The sequence below is a fragment of the Pimephales promelas genome, chromosome 19 (genome assembly GCF_988280905.1).
Source record: "Pimephales promelas chromosome 19, fPimPro1.hap1.1, whole genome shotgun sequence".
NCBI lineage: Eukaryota > Metazoa > Chordata > Actinopteri > Cypriniformes > Leuciscidae > Pimephales > Pimephales promelas.
In genome coordinates, this window is record NC_142787.1 from 4,501,296 (window position 1) to 4,521,880 (window position 20,585).

The 20,585-nt window shown below is 38.5% G+C and overlaps 1 protein-coding gene across 1 annotated transcript; it reads left to right on the forward strand.

The window, feature by feature from the left end:
• Positions 1 to 16,849: 16,849 nt before the first annotated feature.
• msx2b (muscle segment homeobox 2b) lies at positions 16,850 to 18,682 on the forward strand. Its single transcript, XM_039687934.2, has 2 exons — positions 16,850 to 17,241; positions 18,112 to 18,682. The coding sequence occupies exons 1-2, from the start codon at positions 16,935 to 16,937 to the stop codon at positions 18,531 to 18,533; spliced, it is 729 nt and encodes a 242-aa protein (XP_039543868.2). The 5' UTR covers positions 16,850 to 16,934; the 3' UTR covers positions 18,534 to 18,682.
• Positions 18,683 to 20,585: the final 1,903 nt, after the last annotated feature.

The window sequence follows — 20,585 nt, forward strand, 5'->3', positions numbered from 1 at the left end:
TCCCCGGATGCTGTGATCAAGGGTAATTACCTGCGCAGACATAGCACTGAACAAAGCAAACAGGGAGTGGCCCCAAATAGGAGGTCTAGACTTGGTGTCTCTCTGCAGTTTTCCCTCTCTCTCTCATTCTATCAATCTATATCAATCTGTTTGTCAATCTATCTGTATGTATTTACTTAGATTGTTTGTTCCCAGCCACTGCGTGATCAGAGACAGAACGTGAGAGCCCGGAAAGCAAAACAGGGACATAATAATAATAACGGGAATATTGTCAGTCTTTTGCAGACCATTTCATACAGGAACTGGTGGCATTTTGCATGCTTAAAGGAGTAGTTCACTTTAAAAAAAAAAACGTTTGCCAAGATGTCCACGTCTTTCTTTCTTCAGGCGAAAAGAAATTGGTTTTTGATGAAAACATTCCAGGATTTTCTCCATATAATGGACTTCACTGGGAACCAAACCAGACGATGAATAAGGGTCTTATCTAGCGAAACGATCGGTCATTTAAAAAATAAATAAAAAAGTTTAAGTTTTATAAGCATAAATGCTCGCCTTGCTCTGTTCTGTGATGCGCGTTCGTGACTCTCCTGTTCAAACTCGTTCATCAAAATGAATCTTTTTTCGAGTCATGACTCGAAGGGTGCTAGATAAGACAATTATTCATCGTCTGGTGTCATTCAAAGCCTGTTGAAGCTGCACTGAAACTATCATTTGGACCGTGAACCGTTTGGTTACCAGTGAAGTCCATTATATGGAGAAAATGCTTGAATGTTTTCATCAAAAACCTTAAAGGGTTAGTTCACCCAAAAATGAAAATTAAGTCATTAATTACTCACCCCCATGCTGTTCCAACCCCGTAAGACCTTTGTTCATCTTCGGAACACAAATAAAGATATTTTTGATTGAATCTGAGAGCTGGATCAGTCCTAGATAGACTGCCTAAGGGACTGGCTCTTGACGGCCCATAAAGTCATTAAAGAAACGGTTTAAATATTCCATGTGCCTACAGCGGCTCAATTATAAGTTTATCAAGCGACGAGACTACTTTTTGTGCGAAAAAAAACATAAATAACGACTTTATTCCACTATTCCATTACTTCCTTATGGGCGCATGCGCGAGAACTGAGACGAGGACGTTCTCATTCGTCTACTTCTTGTTACCGGCTGCTCACCGCTTAGGAGTTTTACCGCCACCTACCGTATAAGATGATGTGCTGATATAGCTGGAAGCGCAAAAGGAAGTTTCTGTTTACAAGCAGAGGAAGATGCGCGCTGTACATACGCTTTGCAATTTGCGTATTTTCCGCACTATAAGGTGCACTTAAAAGCCTTCAATCTTCTCAAAAAACGACAGTGTTCCTTATAATCCGAAGCACCTTATATATGGATCATCATTTTATACGGTAGGGGGCGGTAAAACTCCTAAGCGGTGAGCAGCCGGTAACAAGAAGTAGACGAATGAGAACGTCCTCGTCTCAGTTCTCGCGCATGCGCCCATAAGGAAGTAATGGAATAGTGGAATAAAGTCGTTATTTATGTTTTTTTCCGCACAAAAAGTAGTCTCGTCGCTTGATAAACGTATAATTGAGCCGCTGTAGGCACATGGAATATTTAAACCTTTTCTTTAATGACTTTATGGGCCGTCAAGAGCCAGTCCCTTAGGCAGTCTATCTAGGACTGATCCAGCTCTCAGATTCAATCAAAAATATCTTTATTTGTGTTCCGAAGATGAACGAAGGTCTTAATTTTCATTTTTGGGTGAACTAACCCTTTAATTTCTTTTCGACTGAAGAAAGAAAGATGTGGACATTTTGGATGACATGGGGGTGAGTAAATTATCAGCAAAAGTTTTTTTAAAAGTGAACTACTCCTTTAAATGTGCTTATAGTTTTTATGAATATTGCAATCTATTGACTCGAGAGTGTGCCGGGATGTATCCGAAAGCTTCCAACGAAATATGTTTTTACACCAGCCTGTTCTCACGTAAATGTGTCTCTATAGCACGCATTGTGTATTGTCGTGTAATTTATACGTGGAAATGAGTTTTTACGTGCATATGAAACGCAGTTTTTGACATGAATTTAATACGCAGTTCATGCGCTTGTAATACACACGCGCCCCACACCACACCTAAACCTACCCTAACAAACCAGTGCGTATCATATGCACGTAAAAACTCACTTTAGCGCAAAAAATACACAACAATACACATGCATGCTAAAGACGCATTTAGTGTGATTGGGTTGCTTACACACACTTCACTGTTGTTTCTTTGTGGAGATAAATCCGCATGTGGTGAGAACCAAAATATTTAAACCAAAGCAGCCTTTTAGAGTTTTGCTTAAACTATTCATTAAATATCTGTAAAAAAAAAATAAAAAATACTGTGCTATTCAGCCTGGTTGGTGTTCAAAAGCAATAGGCAAAGAGAAGCCATACCAGGTAAGAGGATTTAGGTTGAAATGTGCAGGTATTTCTACCTGATTCTACCTATAGACCATTTTGCAAGATGTAAACAACACTGGTCCAGAAGCACTTCCTGTTTCAATTTTTTAACACTAAACAAAAGCTGGGATAAAATACAACCAACAGAACATGTAAAACTGAATCAAAAAGTTAAACAACATCTTTAAGATTTTTTCTTTAATTGTGAAATAAAGAAAACAGTTACAAACTGTTTCCGGACCAGTGTTGTTTACATCTAGCAAAATGCTCTATAAATTCTAATTTTGTTGTTGCAATCTATTTCAATCAGGTTTTTGTCACATAAAACAAGGGAATACTGTTTTAACTTAACTGAGTCAAGTCAAGTCATCTTCATTTATATAGCGCTTTTAACAATGTAGATTGTTCAAAAGCAGTGCTAATAGGAAATTAAAGTAACAGATTGTTTTGGCTTTATGGCAGCTCTATAATATAGTTATTTTCTGGTTTGAGTTTCAAATTGAGTTACATTGACCCATTCATTATACAATTCCCAATAAGCTCAGGATGGACACATTTGACACATGTGCACTATACGACTGCACCAGACCTATAGAGTGCCGAAGTGATGACGTCACTTTGTGGGACAACTCGAAAGCTAGCGGTGCTTGGGTTCCCTCGATCGAAAAGCTATATGCATGTTCCCCATAGACTTTTGGAAAATCGCAAAAAATAAGATCTGTGTTCAACAAAGAGTTGTGACCCTTACACTTTTTGTCTATCAAGATAATCTTTACAAGTTAATCCAAAATGTATACATTTTGAAGCCTATATAAAGTTTAAAAAATCACAAGCAGACACAATAAAGTTTAAAAAAACACAAGCAGGTTGTAACTGAGTGTTATATGTCATAGATCAAAACTAAAAAAAATATTTAGAGGCTTTGTTAACCACAGACCTTATTTCAGGTGATTTAGCAAAAACCCATTCAAAAATCCCATAGACTTTAGGGCGAGGGAACCAGAAGTGCTAAAATGCTAATTCGCTTCCGCGTTTTGGCCTACAAAGTGACGTCATAACTTTGGCACTCTATAGAGGGCAGTATAGTGGTGACTCAGGACATCTGCTCTGAGGGACAAAGAGGCTGCTCCTCGAGTTTTGCGTCAACGAGAAATTGTGATTTGAGGTTATTATACGCATTATGTTACATCAATGTGAAAATCACAAATGACAATATAAAACAAACATGTAAAAAAAAAAAAAAAAAAAAAAGTTTTTTTCCCCTTGATTATATCAAACTTATTAAGTAATTTTGCCTTGCTGGACAAATCAGGTTATATACTGACAGTTATGCTGGAAATAAAACCTTGTTTTTTTTGCGGTTGGTTGAATTCAGTTGTAATCAGTCATCTTAAATCATTTCATTTCAACAAAATCAGTTATTGTAGATGGTACCATATGAAGTCCATTTTCTAAGTAGAACTGACAAAACAATGTTCTTCAGTGTAGGCCTAAAACTCTCGCAAATATAATGGTCTCTCGCTGTTTTTATAATTTCTTTTTAAACAAGGGACACCCATGTAAAATAAATCATTACATGTATTAATAGTTGGAGTAAACAGTTCTGTCACAAATTTACTGCTTATTTCAATTTACACAATTTCAATACTATCTTTAATCATTTCTTCATCTATGTTATACAAGTGCTGATTATCGGAATCAACTGAGCATTTGTTATATCAGATTCAGAACCATGCTTAAAATTGCTCTTCAAACTTACCCTTTTGATTTTCTCCTCGAGCAACAACCGTTTCAGTTAACCAACTTAAACAACAAACTGTCAAGTCAAACCGTATCTACTTTATGCAATGGCTTGTGTTAGTGTACATGTAATTATAGCTCAATCTGAAGCTCCTTTGATTTCTATTTCTACCACTGATCCATCTGCCCTTTGGTGGCTTATTACAGTAAATGAAGTTGATTACACAAAGTTTTGTTGTTATACTTTGGAGGGATATAGTTTCCTTCCCCAAACCTCAGCCATACTGTGCACATAATGCTTGTATAAGCTCTGTTTATTATGTCACATATTTGACCTGGAAGCAATACATGGCTGAAACTAATTAGTCTCTTTGTTAAGGCAAGCATGACTATTACTATATACTAGGGTTGGAGAATTGAACATTATTAAAGTTCATCATGTAACCCACAGTGTTTGAACTATGAACATGAATCATTCTTCAAATTGTGTGGTTTGTCAATATGATCTTATTAGTATTGGTGTGTATTTTATGTAAAGAGCATTTGGTTCAACATGTATATTTACTTATATTTGCATAGACAATTAAAATGCACATTATTATCTTATAGCATCATCTAAAATAGGCATGATTTTTGTATGAACTTTATAGACATACAGGTGTTTACAATTTTTATATATTGTGTGAATTTGTGGAATTAATCTGACACTATAGTATTTATGATTGTTCATAAATACCAATTTTGCATAATTTAAAATGATAACATTTCATTTTGTTTTCGGTGACCTCTTATGCAAACTCTTTTCAAAGGATTATATAAGGTTCAACAAAACTGCTCTTTGACATTTATGTAACCGTTCAACCATAAAATACACCAAAAAGACAACATAAACCATAATCAAAGCAATTCATTTGATCCTCAGAATCCAAATAATTGTTGGTTGTTTTTTTTTTTTTTTTTTTTTGTGTGAAGAATAAACCCAAATTCAAACCTTTATTCTACAATCTTTGTGTTCATCCCCAGTAGCGATTGTAATGGTGCGTTCACACCGGATGCGAATAGCACGTCAGGCGCGAATAATTTCAATGTTACTGTAAGTCAATGCAAAGACGCGTTACGCGGGCCGCCGAGGGTTTTCCACTGTGTTCCACTACAAGCAATAGCGACTGAAAGAGAGCGGATCATGTTGGAGTTGGAGCTTATTGAGGTGGAAAAATAGTTAATTTTAGTGAAATTACTAAAACTGAAAGGCAGAAATGAGAGAAGACGTCGGAGGAGATGGTACGTGTGGAAATGCGTGAGAAGGTACCTGCGGAAATGTGTAGGAGGAAATGCGATGCTACCAAGCTGACCAATCACCGATCTTGCGGTCCGCGTCATCACGACGTGTAATTACATTTTTGAGGAGGTGCGCATCAGGCTACGGCGAAGGGTACGCGGTATGGGACGCGTCTCTGCGTATGCTACGCCATACCTTCTGCGAGCACCCTACGCAGACGTATAAATTGGCCTTGAGGCGTGGAGTGCGGCGCGGAAGACGCGCGAATGGCGTGAATTGAGCGTCTGACGCGTTAAGCGCGTTAAGCGCGTTACTCGCGAATGATTTAGTTAGTGCCATTTGTGCATTCACGCATTTGACGCGAATTCGCGTCTGCCGCCCGTGTTGAAAAATCTGAACTTTGGCGTGAGTTCGCGCCGCGTTAACCAATCAGGAGCCTAGCTGCTTGCTCACGTGGTGAAGTATCTGGATGCTTCAATAAATTATTTTGTAATATGACTAAACGCATGGTGGGATTATGCACAACAAAGCAAATATTTTATCACTTAAAACGTTATTTCTATATACGAGACATGTTCAATGTTTGTATTGAATGTTATTCATTCCATATCTAGATTATATGAAATAGTATTATGATGTAAAGACAATCAACATATGTGCATAAGTTCGTGTCTGGACGTGAGAGAGAAAAAAAATCACAGGACAGGTTAATAACTTTTGGAAGCTGGCTCTATTTATCATCAAAACAAAAATAAATGACAGCTAGATTAGGTGGATGAGGGCGAGGGTGATCCTCGCTCGCTCCGATGCGGGACAACAGGTCATCAAACTGGACGAGTGACAGGGGGAAGTACTGCTGACTGCGGCCGTCATCCAGCGCAGCTCCTGGAGCGAGCAAATGGTGAAACTAGCCAAACGGTTCACCTCGGAAGGGTCCGGAAGACACAAATATACGGTGGCGATGATCCCCCACGCCGCTGTCCTGCTCCCCAGAGTAAATACAGAGTGGTGACTCTCTCGATGAATGCTCGGTCGGCATAAAAACAATGGCCGCCAACGGATTTCGATTCTGACGCGCATTATGCGCGTAAATTTCGCTTCAAACTTTTGTTTTTACACGCGTCAGTTTCACTCTTGACACGCAAATTAACATAAAGTGGTCAAGCGTCAAACTAGACGCGTCAGGCGCGAATTTGACGCACTATTCGCGTCCGGTGTGAACACAGCATAACTGTCAAACCCCGCACTCATTACAAAATCAAAATGATGACAATGGTTTTGCATCAGTGATATCAAATGCTCACTGGCTCTTGCTGTCGTGTACGCTGTGCAATTGGATCCAAAGAAGAGCAAAACGCAGATGTAAGGGCCACCAACTGGAGTGCCCTTGAGAGCCACCAGAGGGCACTTCACATCAAACTATTGTCATTACGTTACAAACTACATCGCTCATAACTCTTCATCCATTATCGCATTCACCTGTCTCATTATCTTGTTTAGCTCATTCCATATAAGCCTGGTTTTCACATTCATTCTCTGCGAAGTCTTGTTTAGTGTTACACTGCAATTCGAGGCATCGTACCTGGTTTCATGTCTCTTGGTTTTGGATATCTTGCCTGTTCTATGGATTACTCTTTTGCCCGTGTTCCCTGCCTTGTTGTGTTTGTTTGTATGGACTGCCTGCCTGTGTTTGACCTTGCCTGTACTTTGGATTGCATCTTTGGATTACCCTGTTTAATAAATACTGGATTTGCATCCTCAGAGCATTTCGTAACAGCAGGAATAACAGGATACCAGAGACTTTAATGAACAGAGAATAAACAAACTAAACCAACTACACATTAAACATTGATGATTATGAACACTAAAGTGAGAAAACTAAGGGCTTAAATACACAAACAGAACAAGGAACAGGTGCCAGACTAATTAGAAACTATGGTAACAAACAATGAACTCAACAGTGAAAAAAAAAATGAAACTAAACAGGACATAATCGTTACATTACACCCCTCGACTGGAAAGAACATCCGTGTGCTGCTAAAGTCCAACAGAGGGAGGGAAGGGGTTTCAGAGGTGGATGAGGATCTGGAGAGAGACTTGACCCTGGAGGGGCTGGAAGGGAAAACTAAGGTGGAGACGATGGAGGGAAGAGCCAGAGAATGACCCAGCGCAGAGACAGGACGAAGGCCCTTGGCGTAACTAATGGACGGAGTAGCCAGGATGGAGTCGGCGGTCTTACCACCAGTGGTGAAGCCAGGCGATTAGAAGACTCCAAGGAGACACTGAGACCTGGCACCTGGAGGCCAAGGCGGAGCCTTGGTGACGAATGGCCAAGGAGGACCTCATGTCCATAGCGCAGAAAGAGCGACGACTGACCAAGGCAGAACCGGAGGGATGAGGGAAGCTGGTGTAGCCATAAGGACGACAGTCCCAGGAGGAGCACAGGGAGGAGCCAAGGCAGAGCCGACTGGTTGACAGGCTGAGGTGGAGCAATGAACTCGAAGGGAGCCAACGGAAGCAGGGCTAAAGAACTGGATGGCCTTGGCAGAGGAGAAGGGATAGGCATGGTGAGTGACATAACAAATGATGACGAAGATTTGGAACTGGGCTGGAAACAGCAGAGATGAAGATAATTGGACTGAACCAGTGAGGATGGTGGAGCAAACAATATTTCCACATTCAGCTCAAACAAGACCCAGCTCATTGCATACATCCCCAATTTTGACACGCAGGTAGTGCATGTGTTTGAATGAGATGTGCACGCCTTCACAGAGGCATATGATTTGCAGCAATTAAAGGTATAATATGTAGGATGTTATATATTTTGTTTAGTTGATTACTTACGATATCCCAAATGTTTCAAACTATTTGTAAATCGTGAGAAAATTGCGATTTTAACCAAGGAAACAGGGCTTGTGAGCAGGGGTGAGGAGTCGCCAGTCAATCACGTCATAGCCGCGTAACCCTTGGTTTCTGCCAGGTTTGACCTCGTACTGCAATAGTAACCATGGCAAAAGACGTTGACAACTGCGTTATGCCCGTTATGCCTAGAAGGACGCTCACGCTGTTCTTGTTTTGTTCATTCATGGACCATGACAAGCAGACTTTGAGACAAAAAGAGGACTAAAACGAAGATCAACATCTTTGGAGATGCCGAGAGCTCCGCGTCCGCAACTAACTTCGACTTGACAGAGACTGTTGCATGTACAGAACGGGAGAAACACCGGTGCACAGATCTTCTACCTTTAATTTATTAAAGGTGCAACAATTGACTAACGTTTCGATGTACAACTACATCTTCATCAGAGTCCTTGGAGAAAATGAGTAATGAAGCATGTACTTTATTAGACAGGTGAGTAAATGTATATACAACTAATCAATGTTATTTAGTTCAATATAATGATTTGTTAGAATCTGTATGCTATTCTAATGTCGATCTAGCTTAGTCTCAAACAGCCAACAAACAACCTAACTAACAACATTCAACACACTCAAATGCCGTTTAGTGTGATAGTGTAACTGTTAGAGCAAGTGAAACAGTGCTGCTTTACCTCAAGTTTCATTCGTATAATAAACTGACCTGTGTGAGTATTACTTCCGCACTTGCGTATAGTTCGGTAGAATGAAATGTCCTTATTCTTTTATATCCGCGGTACTCGCGTTGCATCTGGCGCTGGTATAAGTTACGTCTAGCAATCACGCCCTGCTTCACACCACAGTCATATTAAAAACATTACTGTATTCACTCATCTATAAAAGATCCATCAGCTTGACGACAAGATCCATAATTCAGCTTAATGTGGAATATACGACATCAATATACGCTTTTGTTATTGTAAGAGGTTAGCGACCCCTGGTGGTGAAAAATCCTGCATTTTGTATCTTTAACAACTAAAACTCTACTCCTTACCTTACACAAATATTATATAACTGCCAGAGGGGACAGCAAATCCAACACATCGTCATTTGATCTACTTTGGTACTGTGTTTTTATAAATACTAAATACTAAAAACACTGTCATTGCACTTATATGTCTGTTGTATTTTTCTTAAAACTATATTTTTAAGAAATGGTCAGGGTTAGGTTTGGAGGTCAGAGTGGGATAAGGTTTGTTGAGGACACGTGTACTATTACTTTTGCAATTGAATACTAACAATTTTTAAATGGTGAACGAAAAAATGGTGGTAAAAAAAATTGGAACATGCAAGCGCATATTTAATCGCATTTGGTGAGAGAAATGACATTTTAAGCATTTTTGGAATGTAACACTCATCTGTCTTACTAAAGCTAATTTCACAGCTAGCATTTTATTTCATCTAATTTCACTTTTTGCATACACTTTTTGCATAAAACAGATTACAACTTGATTGGAAATGATGCACAATTAAAATATTCTATTCATAAATAATATTTACCTTTTAAAAAAAAAATAGCAATTTGGTATTTTATTTCAGAATGTGTGCGCTATGATTATCAGCATTTTACAACGGCTCATCCAATCTGAATTCCCAGTATTCATGTGAGAATCTATCCTGTGGACTGCAGGCCAACTTTAAAGTAATGAACTCTTTTGTCTTAGCTTTTAAAGACAAGCGGTATCAAGGGTTTTAAGAGTATCAACATTAATATTTCATGTATGAATTACAGAGACAAAGCTCTAGTGCCCTGTCTCTTCCCCTCTCGCTCTCTTGCTGTCTCTCTTTTCCTTTCTGTCGTTCCCCTTCCCCTTGTCCATCCATCTGGAGTTGATCAGCTCATTTCCTGACTAGTATTACAGTGAACAATTATCTTCAGATCGGGAGACAGCGGGACTTGAAAGACTCTGAGTAGCAGGGGGCCGAAGAGAAGATGAAAAAGGGGGCACATGTGTCCCATCACCTTAATGAAATCAACCTGACCGTCCCGGAGCGACTCCCTCTGCTAACACGACACACTGTCACCACTCACTTACACCAAACCGCACAACAAACACACTCAAGCTGACCTGTCACATCTAATATACACTCAATTATTCAACATTCAGACTGTCATGGCTAAGTGGCTACCTCTCTGATTCAATGACTGGACAAAAACATAACAAATCAGGCAATGTTTCCTCAGTTTTTTCACCTCTAACCCAGCGAGATATTTTCAAAATGCTACAAGTGTGCAAAAAAATGAGAAGAATGTAGATTAACAATTCATTGCTGTCAATCCTTGGTTAAGTGGAAACTGTCCACCAAAACATGCAGAGAATTACTCATTTGCAGGCCTGCCAGTCAATTAGACGACAGGCAGCAAACCACTTAAGTTCTTTCTATCTTTCTTTTTTTCGTTCTTTTCTGAGGGCGCATGCCGGGGCACTGACATTTGAACTTGTGGGCGGAGGGTTCCTGACAGAGCCCTGTGGCAGTCTGCTCCTATTGAGGGTCCATTCAGGCGAGGGGACTGGGGGGAGTCCCTCCCACTCTGACTTGCCCCACTGTGCCTGGCGTCTCTCTCTCATTAAATGTTGTTGGGGTCGGAGGCAAACGTCTGCTTGGGCTGGGGGGCAGGAAGGATCGCATTAATGAAGGGGACACCCGCTGTCCAGGTGTCGGGTGACATGGCGTGCCCTGTTTGTGTTTGGGTCTAGAGGGTTTATTGTGACCACACTTGTGACTAACAGTCTCAGTCTGTTTCGTTGATTACATTCTGTCCATATTTAGAAACCACGCGCTATTCTGAAGAGTTCTTCGAGGTGAACCGACACCAATCAGGTTAACAATGAGTCCAACTTAAGGTGATGGTAGAACTTGAGTGGATAACTCCAGGGGTAATTCTCCTTCACGCTTTGCTGTGGCAACCGATATTTTTTTGTACCATTCCCTACATTTAAAAAACAATTACACCAAGCTAGGGCCTCGACCTAAATTAAAAGCCTGTCTTCAGTGTTGTAAACCCTCCTCGTAAATCAAGGCTTCCGTGCATCGCTCAGTCACTGTCTGTGAGAAATGAGAGGTCGCGAAAGGGCCCCTTCATTTACTTGTGGGCGTATACTATGGAAACTTTAGTCATGAAGGTGGGTGAGTCATGAACCCTAATGGCTTCATCGGTTCAGGGATCTGGCATGGCGGCACATCTCCAGGGAACCAATAAGAGGACCCAGAATCAGGAAGAGGCCAGCCATAACATTGTTTGTTTGGTCCTTCTCTGTAGGGATGTGTTGTACATAGAGCTTCAAAGTTGAGTTTTTTATTGAGGAAGTATTTTAAAGTCATTACTTTGCATTCATTTACAATCAGTGTGGCGATGCACTGATTATGACCATATGACCGTGTATCTTAAAACTGCTTTTCTTGATAAAAAAAGAAAAAAAAAATCAATCCATCTAAACATTTTCTAAATTGCCCGATGTGCTGGAGCCTATACAATATGTAATATATAACGCAAGCCATCCATTCAGCATGGAGTCTCTTAAATCTAGCCACACACCCAGTAAGGATTTTGAAAGAAGGCACGAGGATGTATCCTGTAAATAAAAAGCACTATATCAGAAACTAGGGTTGTAACGATACCCTCATGCCACGATTCGATACATATCATGATAATGAACTTACGATACGATATTATTGTGAAACTCCAAGACATATGGTAAAGGGTTAACAAAAATGTAGTTGATTGAAATGCTGAATTTGGTATTACATTGGCTTGGATGAATGAATAGGCTTGGACACAAATGTGACACCAGAATAAAAATATTAATGATTCTGAACTTGAAAATACTTATTTTAGATGAACATGCTTGCACTCTGTCACTGGCTAGATATATTTAAAATAATCTAGGTCACTTTTTACTGGTAACATCAGACTTTTGGCATTATTTAGACTGATCTCATGAAATGGCGTATGTATGACACGGCAATTCGTATTTCCATTTTTGGCGTGCTATCATCGCATTTCAGTGTGTTTATGAACGCCGTTGACTTAAATTTACATTATTGTATATGACCTACCCAACCCCGTCCCTAAACCTACCCGTCACTGGGGTTAATACCATTTATGAGTCTTCCCCTACCATCCTAGGAAAAAAATATCGCTCCCCAGATGTAGATCTACATTTTGCTTCGTTTCGCGCAGACATTTAACGGCGTGTACATACACGCGGAATCACTTGGACATTTATCGGCGTAGACATACACGCATACATGCGGATAGCTAAAAATGCATATACTTTAAAGTGACGTGTATGTTTACGCAAAAGTCATGATCAGGACAACTATTCCACCCCATTTTTTCCCACACAGAAATTTTCATTTTGGGTGAATTGAACACCTATTGTCACTATCCACGATACATAATTATGCATTTTTTTACAGTTATATTGTGACACGATATATTGTTACACATATTGAAACATTACAAGATTTTTTTGGGGTAACAAGTAAATGTTTAAACTATTTACACTTTTTCCAATGCATTTTGTGCTTTAAAGAATAACATTGCAGTAATAACGCCTTCAATTCCATGTAAATCTATCAGGAAATTATACCTTAATGTGTCTGTAAACTCCCAGTAAGAAAAAAAACCCCAAATATTCAAATTCATTATACAGTTTCAAAACTTTACAAGAAGAAACAAATTATCTGTTTCAAAAACAATTTAGTCAGCAAATATTTGAATCAACAGAAGGTAGACTTACACAACAGGGGGCTTATCATGTTGAGTGAATCATTTTTTATATTACATGATAATTTATTTGCCTCTAAGTAATACCTTCCTCCCTTGAGCTAATTGAAGCTGGCGCCATCCTCCTTTGGTGGGTAGCAATTTTCTCTCATTACAGCAAATGTTTGCTCATAAGAGAAGGATCCGGAAGCCTAATAAGGTACTAATAAAAACAAAGTGATGACAGTTGCTGTCACCTGTGCCAAGTCCTGTCATGCAATGTAATTAGTGAGACAAGGCTTGTGATCCTTTATTCATTGCGAATACATGAATTGCTCTCCTCTAAAAGAGGAGATTCGCATTGTGCCTTCTTACTCAATCCATTATGGAGAGAACAAAAAATATATGATCACTGAACTTAATTATGCTGCTATTTTCTTCTAGATCTGCTGTACAGCAGAGACTTTGTTGCATTATTTTCTTGTTGCTTTGAAACAATCTCTATTGTAAAAAGCTGTATATAAATAGAGGTGACTTGACACTGTAAAAATGACTATGCTATGTCTAAGCAATAAAATTGTTAACAAATTAGAATTGAGTAATAATTAATCAAATTAATTCCTTTAAAGTTAACCAATAATGAGTAAAAGTTAGGTATATCAGCCAAACAAACCTTAAAGTGAATGACTTAAGGGTCAAGAGCCCAACTAAAACGAACACTGATCAGCATAATGGTGACTTACAATTATGGTTTTCTCCTTCAGCTATTTGGCTTGTTAACCTCAGGTGTCTTCAATATTGGCAATATAAAATAAAGAGTTCTTCATTCATCTTTGACGTCTATCTGTTATTCAGATATTTTTGTTTATTGTTTTTGTGTGTACATTTTACACATTTTAAATGGTGAACTTTTAAGGAATTCATTATTACTCAATTCAAATTTGTTAAATTTAATTAATAATATTGCTTGTAATCTGTTGTCACAATTTTATTGATTAGATGTAGCGTATTCATTTGTACAGTGTATGACCCTTATAATTGTCCTGTGAGTATTCGATTTAAACTATGTTTATGTGACTGACCAATGGTGATGTAAAGTTGGCAAAATATGAACTCTGCAATTCTAACCAAAAGATCTGCCAATCTCTATCACGTTCAGTTGACAGAAATCCCTATTGAGTAAAGAAATGACATGGCCAGCCAACGAGTTTGATTTAGTGGATCATAGCGTGCGCAAAGCAGGGCAAATAGACGTGTAATCAGATTGTTAGATTGAAGAACTGTAAATGCCTACGCAAGCATTCCTGCACTGCAAAGCTGAGCCCATAATTACAATGCTCAAGGTGTGTCCAAACATACCAGAAAAACCAGGAGCCATCTTTTTGACATTTCAGTACTCTCTGACAAAACTTTCCTAGTTGATTTCTAAAGGTCAAAGAGATCAGGCAGGAAGGAAAGAGGATGTGTTGGTCAATTTCAGAAAAGGCTTAGCTGATTTCTGAACGCAATATCTAAAGCTTTCTTCTCTCTCTCTCTCTCTCACGGTGAGTGTTTCTCATGTCTCCTGTCAGCTCCCATGATACTCAACTGCAAACGTACATCCTTCTCATCTATCACTACACTTCGGCAGTCTCTCTCAGTCCATCTACGCAAAGAGTCGGATTGTGCTCGACAAGGTGCCCGAGGGTAGGGGCGTGACGGCCGAGTGTGTGCATGCGTTGTGTGTTTGCGTGTGTGTGTAGAGGGAGGCGACTCCTCCTGAGTGGAGCCGCTAAACTGCCACAGTTTCTCCCCCGAGGAGAGGCGCCTTTCATCTCCCCGCTCACTGGCGCCTTCGCAAACCTCAGATTGTCTGTGAAATCACCCTGCTTAATAAACGCGCTGAGGCTCCTGGGAACGACAGGCTAGCAGAATCTCACCCTGCAGCATTAGTGCACATACAAACACACATAAAGACCAGTTCAACAAGCAGCTGATTGCTGCTCCTATTCATTACAGGAGAAGAAGGGGGATGTTTATTTGAAATGCGATTGCCCAAGTACCCTAAGTGTCATGGTTACAAACAATTCCCCCATTTAAGACGAGACCAAAAGCAATCCATCTCTGTTTAATGTCGTATTACTGAACAGCCTCAGTGTCCAGACATACATTTCATTATACGTACATTTCCTCCCTCTCTCTCTCTCTCTCTCTCTCTCTCTCCCTCCCTCTCTTTCTCTCTCTCTTTCTCTCTCAAAGCAGTCATTCGTGACACTTTGAAAATAACTCTTGTGTTTGAAGAGTAAACACCCTAATGCTTTCGTTAGGCACTTACCACAGTAGCCATGCAGGAACAAATACTTTTTTTTTACCCAAGGAGATTATATGGCATGCAAAGAAACTAGCAGACAACAAAAGGCAAAAGAGCTTTTAGGCAAATAATCACACTTCACTTTTTTACCTTGGATAGTAATGATACACTGCATTGTATCGCCTCAAGCATTGTTTCTTTTCTGGGCTGCTGTTATACTTCACTAATAGTGTAGTGTCCTGGTTTGTAAAGGATTGTGTAAAGTGAGATGTAATGGGACATTCACAGAGGACATTTGTATTAAAGCAGAATTGGTCTGAAACTGATAAAACAGAAACACACATAAATATGTTGCACACAGTATAGGTCAAAAGTTTTTTGTATTGACTAATTACTATTTGTATGTTTTTGAAAGAAGTATTGTGCTTACTTGATCAAAAATACAGAAAAACAATACTATTGTGAAATATTATTACAATTTAAAATAATCTGAAATCATTCTAATATGATGATTTATTATCAATGTTTTGTTTTAACCTGTGATACTTTTTTTTCAGGATTCGTTGACGAATAAAAAGTTGATTTATTTAAAACAGAAATATGTTGTAACAATACTGCCGTTAAAAAGTTTGGTTTCAGTAATATTTTTTTATCTTTTGAAAAAGGATGTGATAAATTGATAATACGTGATAGAAAAAAGATTTATATTCTTAGAAAACATTTCTATTTTGTATAAATGCTGTTCTTATAACGTTTTATTCATCAAAGAAACCTGAAAAAGTATCAAAGGTTATACTTTTTTATATATATTAAAGCATTATATAATGGTTTCTGAGGGATCATGTGACACTGAAGACTGGAGTAATGAATCACAGAAATAAATTATATTTTAAAATATATTAAAATAGAAAACCATTATTATAAATTGTGATAATATTTCACAATGGCTACCTACGTTTTTTACCCACATTATATTGATCAAATAAAACCAGGCTTAATGAGCATAAAATACCTATCAGAGATATTAAAAATAGTCATTTTTCCAAACTTTTGACAGGTACTGTGTAGCCGATAGGCCTATGTATCATACTTGCACGCCACAACATGCAAGATAAACAAACTGTCTAAACTTAGCTGCTGGGTTACGAGTTTTGGGAAACAATCTGTCATATTTAATGGAAACTCTAATAGTTTTTATAATCTAAACATGTTATCTTTGTCCAATTTATCCATGGCCAGATGGCCTTACTTACCAAAATGGCAGAATCTTTCTCTAAATCGGTCGCTGTCATTGTGTCAATCATAATGACGGACTCTTTCTTACGACACTCAATAAGCCAATCGAAAGAATTCCCTAATTCAGCAGCGCTCTCATTGGCTAAAAGTCTGACCGTTGCCGTGTGCTGCTGTAAGCCTTGATTTGGCAGCGCTCTGATTGGCTGAAAGTTCTGTGTTGTGGCCGCGTGCTTCGAGGCATCAAAGGCTTCATGCTTCTTGAGACGTCAGAGTGGTTGTGAAGGTCGCGCGTCCAGAGGCTCATCGCGAGGAGGACGATGTCCGCGACCGCGAGCTTGAAGGAATCAGACGGAGGAGGTCAGATGGACATGGAGCCGCGCAAAACTCCAGTGTCAAGCCATCCATTCAGCGTGGAGTCTCTTATATCGAGCCACAAACCCAGGAAGGACTTTGAAAGAAGACGCGAGGATGTTTCCAGTCAGTTTGCGAAGACCGAGATCAGGGATTCTTGTGGTTCGGCTGGAATACCAAAGCACTTTATACAGACCTCACCCGTCAAATCCGAGTCCCCTGAGCCGGATGACTGCACTTCATGGGTTATGAACTCCAGGTTCTCTCAAACTCGTAAGCAAGTCAACTTTCTGAACTTAACTTCTTATGCTTTAAACTTAAATTACAATATTAAGTCAATGCTTGTCGAACAAATTATCTTGCAACTAAGCTAATTGTGTGAAATTACATATAAACTTGTTAGAGATATCTCTAACAGACTGTTTTAGGGGGTTATAAATGCATCATATTTAGCTGCTGGTTATTTCTCATTAGGCATCTTGCAACTAAAGCGAATGCATGTTTTACAGATGTGTGAAAGATGCGTTTGGATACACTGCTCTGAAATTATGAAGCCTCAAGCAGAAAAACTCAGATTTAATTAAGAACACAACATTATAATGAATTAAAATAAATGAAACACTTTTTTGTCCGTAATTATTAAGCAGAATATGAATGTGTAGATGTATTTACTCAACAAATCCTGTTAATAATAGCACTATTACGTGTTTTGCTTTTCCTCCACCCCTAAATATCTAATACTAATTATAAAAAATAAAACACAATAAGAATTCCAATAAATTACACATTCACGTGCATGCTTCATACACAGCACAGTAAAAAAGGTGGATCAATAGGTTATGAAAACATTTTTACGTTGCTTTAACTAAAAAGTTTAAGTTAAAGACCTTTTTTAAGTCAGTTGAATGTAATTTAAGTTGGAATTACTTGCACATCTAAGTTGATTGGAGGCTACTTAAAAATTTAAGGCGGCGACTTTTTTTTTAGTTTAAAAATGAGAACACTATTATTAAAACATTAACTTTGCACGGTTAGTTACTTACATTTTTAGAGTTTAAAATCAATGTTTTGACCAATCTTAAATTTACAATGAATTACATTGTGTTACACTAATTTTTAAACCAATTTTTTTTTCAACCACAGGCCAGGAAAGTGCCTGTCCTCTGCGCAAGCACAAGACCAACCGCAAACCCCGTACACCGTTCACCACCTCACAGCTCTTGGCCCTGGAGCGTAAGTTTCGGCAGAAACAGTACTTGTCCATCGCAGAACGAGCCGAATTCTCCAGCTCCCTCACCCTCACAGAGACCCAGGTGAAGATCTGGTTCCAGAACCGACGGGCCAAGGCCAAGCGCCTGCAAGAGGCCGAGCTGGAGAAGCTCAAACTGACCGCCAAACCTGCCCTGCACCCCAACTTCAGTCTGCCTCTTCCTCTCGGGACGCAGCTTCACTCGGCGGTCTCGCTCTATGGCCAATCGTACCCCTTCCACAGGCCTTTATTGCCCGTTGCTCCAATGGGACTGTATGGAAGTCCTTTAGGGTACAGCATGTATCACCTCGCATGAGGAAGTGCTGCGAAATGGACTAGTTCTCCTCTGTGGATGTACAAAAAGACAATGTTTACAATCACTGGGTGCCCGAAAAAAAGCATCAACCAAAAAATGAAATATGTCGTAATGTGCCTTCACTCGCGCCTTAAAAGACCTGAAGTGAAAATCGGGACGTTTTACCTCACTTTTCACTGACTGAAAGATCAAATTTGACCCTGTGGAGTGTGGATGGATAATTCGGTTGCCAAACCTTTTGTGTATATTTGTGTTATACATCTTTATGTAATATATTGTCAAGCTAATTATTTAGTGTACAAAATATTGTTTAAATTCTACTACATTTGATGGGGGTTTTTAATCCTGTAAAAATGTTCATCACGCGTCGTTTTTACTTATCGAGAGATTGTTGTCATACTTGTAGCTAGAATTGATGGACAGTGATTTCACCAAAAGCGAATTAAACGGCTCGGTGAATACGATTGGCATGACATCGTTCAATTTTACATCGAAAGATTATAGACCTTTTTTTTTTCTACGCTTTGTTTTCACATGCAAGAGAGAAAAAAGTCAGAATATGCCGTTTGAAACTTAATTGTGGAAATTTATTTTTTGTGCTGCATTTTATATACATTTATACTGTAATTGTAAGTGACTGAAATCTGATTGTACAGTAAACGGCAATTGGCGAGCAAACACAATTCAGTTGGTATTCACTGTACTAAACGTATATGAGAGAGTGTTATTTGTTCTATTCTGTTAATTTTTCCACTTTATTCATCACCTCCACCTTTTTAAAGTTATTTTTTACAGTTTTTTCCCCCCATGAATGAGCCTTTCTAAGCGAATACATTTTACCGTACTGATTTATATATGAATACGAGTTATATTTAAAAAAAAAAAAATCAGTGAAGTAAAGCAATATCCTTTTCATGAACCAAACATAATGTGATGCTGAACCGATCACAAATATGAAAATACAGTAGAATGTATTGCATTTCGAACTAAATGATCAGTGATTAAATAGCGACATCTATTCGACATGATATAAAGTAATAATGTTTGATTATGCTGTTATTATAAAGTGTATTGGATTAGTTCTGTTTCACTTCTTTATTGCCCTGTTATGGCTTGTTCATTACCTTGTGGCTCTATAAATGTGGACGTTTTACTGCTCCCGCGTGACTTTGATGCAGTGAGGAAATCGTTTACGGTCAGCACTGAGCTTCCTTTAATCAAAACACGAACCCAGGCTTGCTAATCAAACACAGAACCGCTAAAGTGTTCACGGATGTGTTTTATAATGTCGGCTTTGAGCCACTTACGAGAGCGCGGTGAAACTGGCCAATTTGCCTGATCCTGTTCCTGTGGTGTAAAAAAAAAAAAGAAGAAAAGTCAAGAGACTCTCTGAGGGCTAAATTCACAAATCTGTCAAGTTGTTCTGAAATTAATACCTCGAGGATATCTGGGTAATTGTAGCCTGTTTAATTCTTTAGTTATCTTTGACGTAAAAGTCAGAACGATTCATTTCAAGATTTAAACTCTATGTATTGTTTGAGGTATGAGAGACACTGGGGCCATTTTAAAATGGCTTTAACATTGTAGCAATAGATTGATATTTCATAAATACTTTTGAGTTTATTATCGCAATTTATTATAGAATGCTATTAAGCACTTTTTAAATAAAAAAGGCATAAAACCTTGGAAATATTTGTCTTCTGGGTTTCCATTAGGTCTATGGCAAACCGTTTTAGCTTTTATTCATTTCCAAGATATGAATTCTTGATATCAACAATTGAATTGCTGATATCTATACACTGTATAAATCAATAGAATTGTGGCAACAGATTACAATCAATGATTTTAATTAAATTTAACAAATTAGAATCGAGTAATAATTAATCAAATTATTCCTTAAAAGTTAACCATTTAAAATGAGTAAAGTTTACACCAAAAAAATTAACAATAATATCTCACTAACAGAACTCTTTATTTTATATTGCCAACATTGAAGACACCTGATGTTAACAAGCAGAATCACTGAAGGAGAAAACCGTAATTTTAAAACAA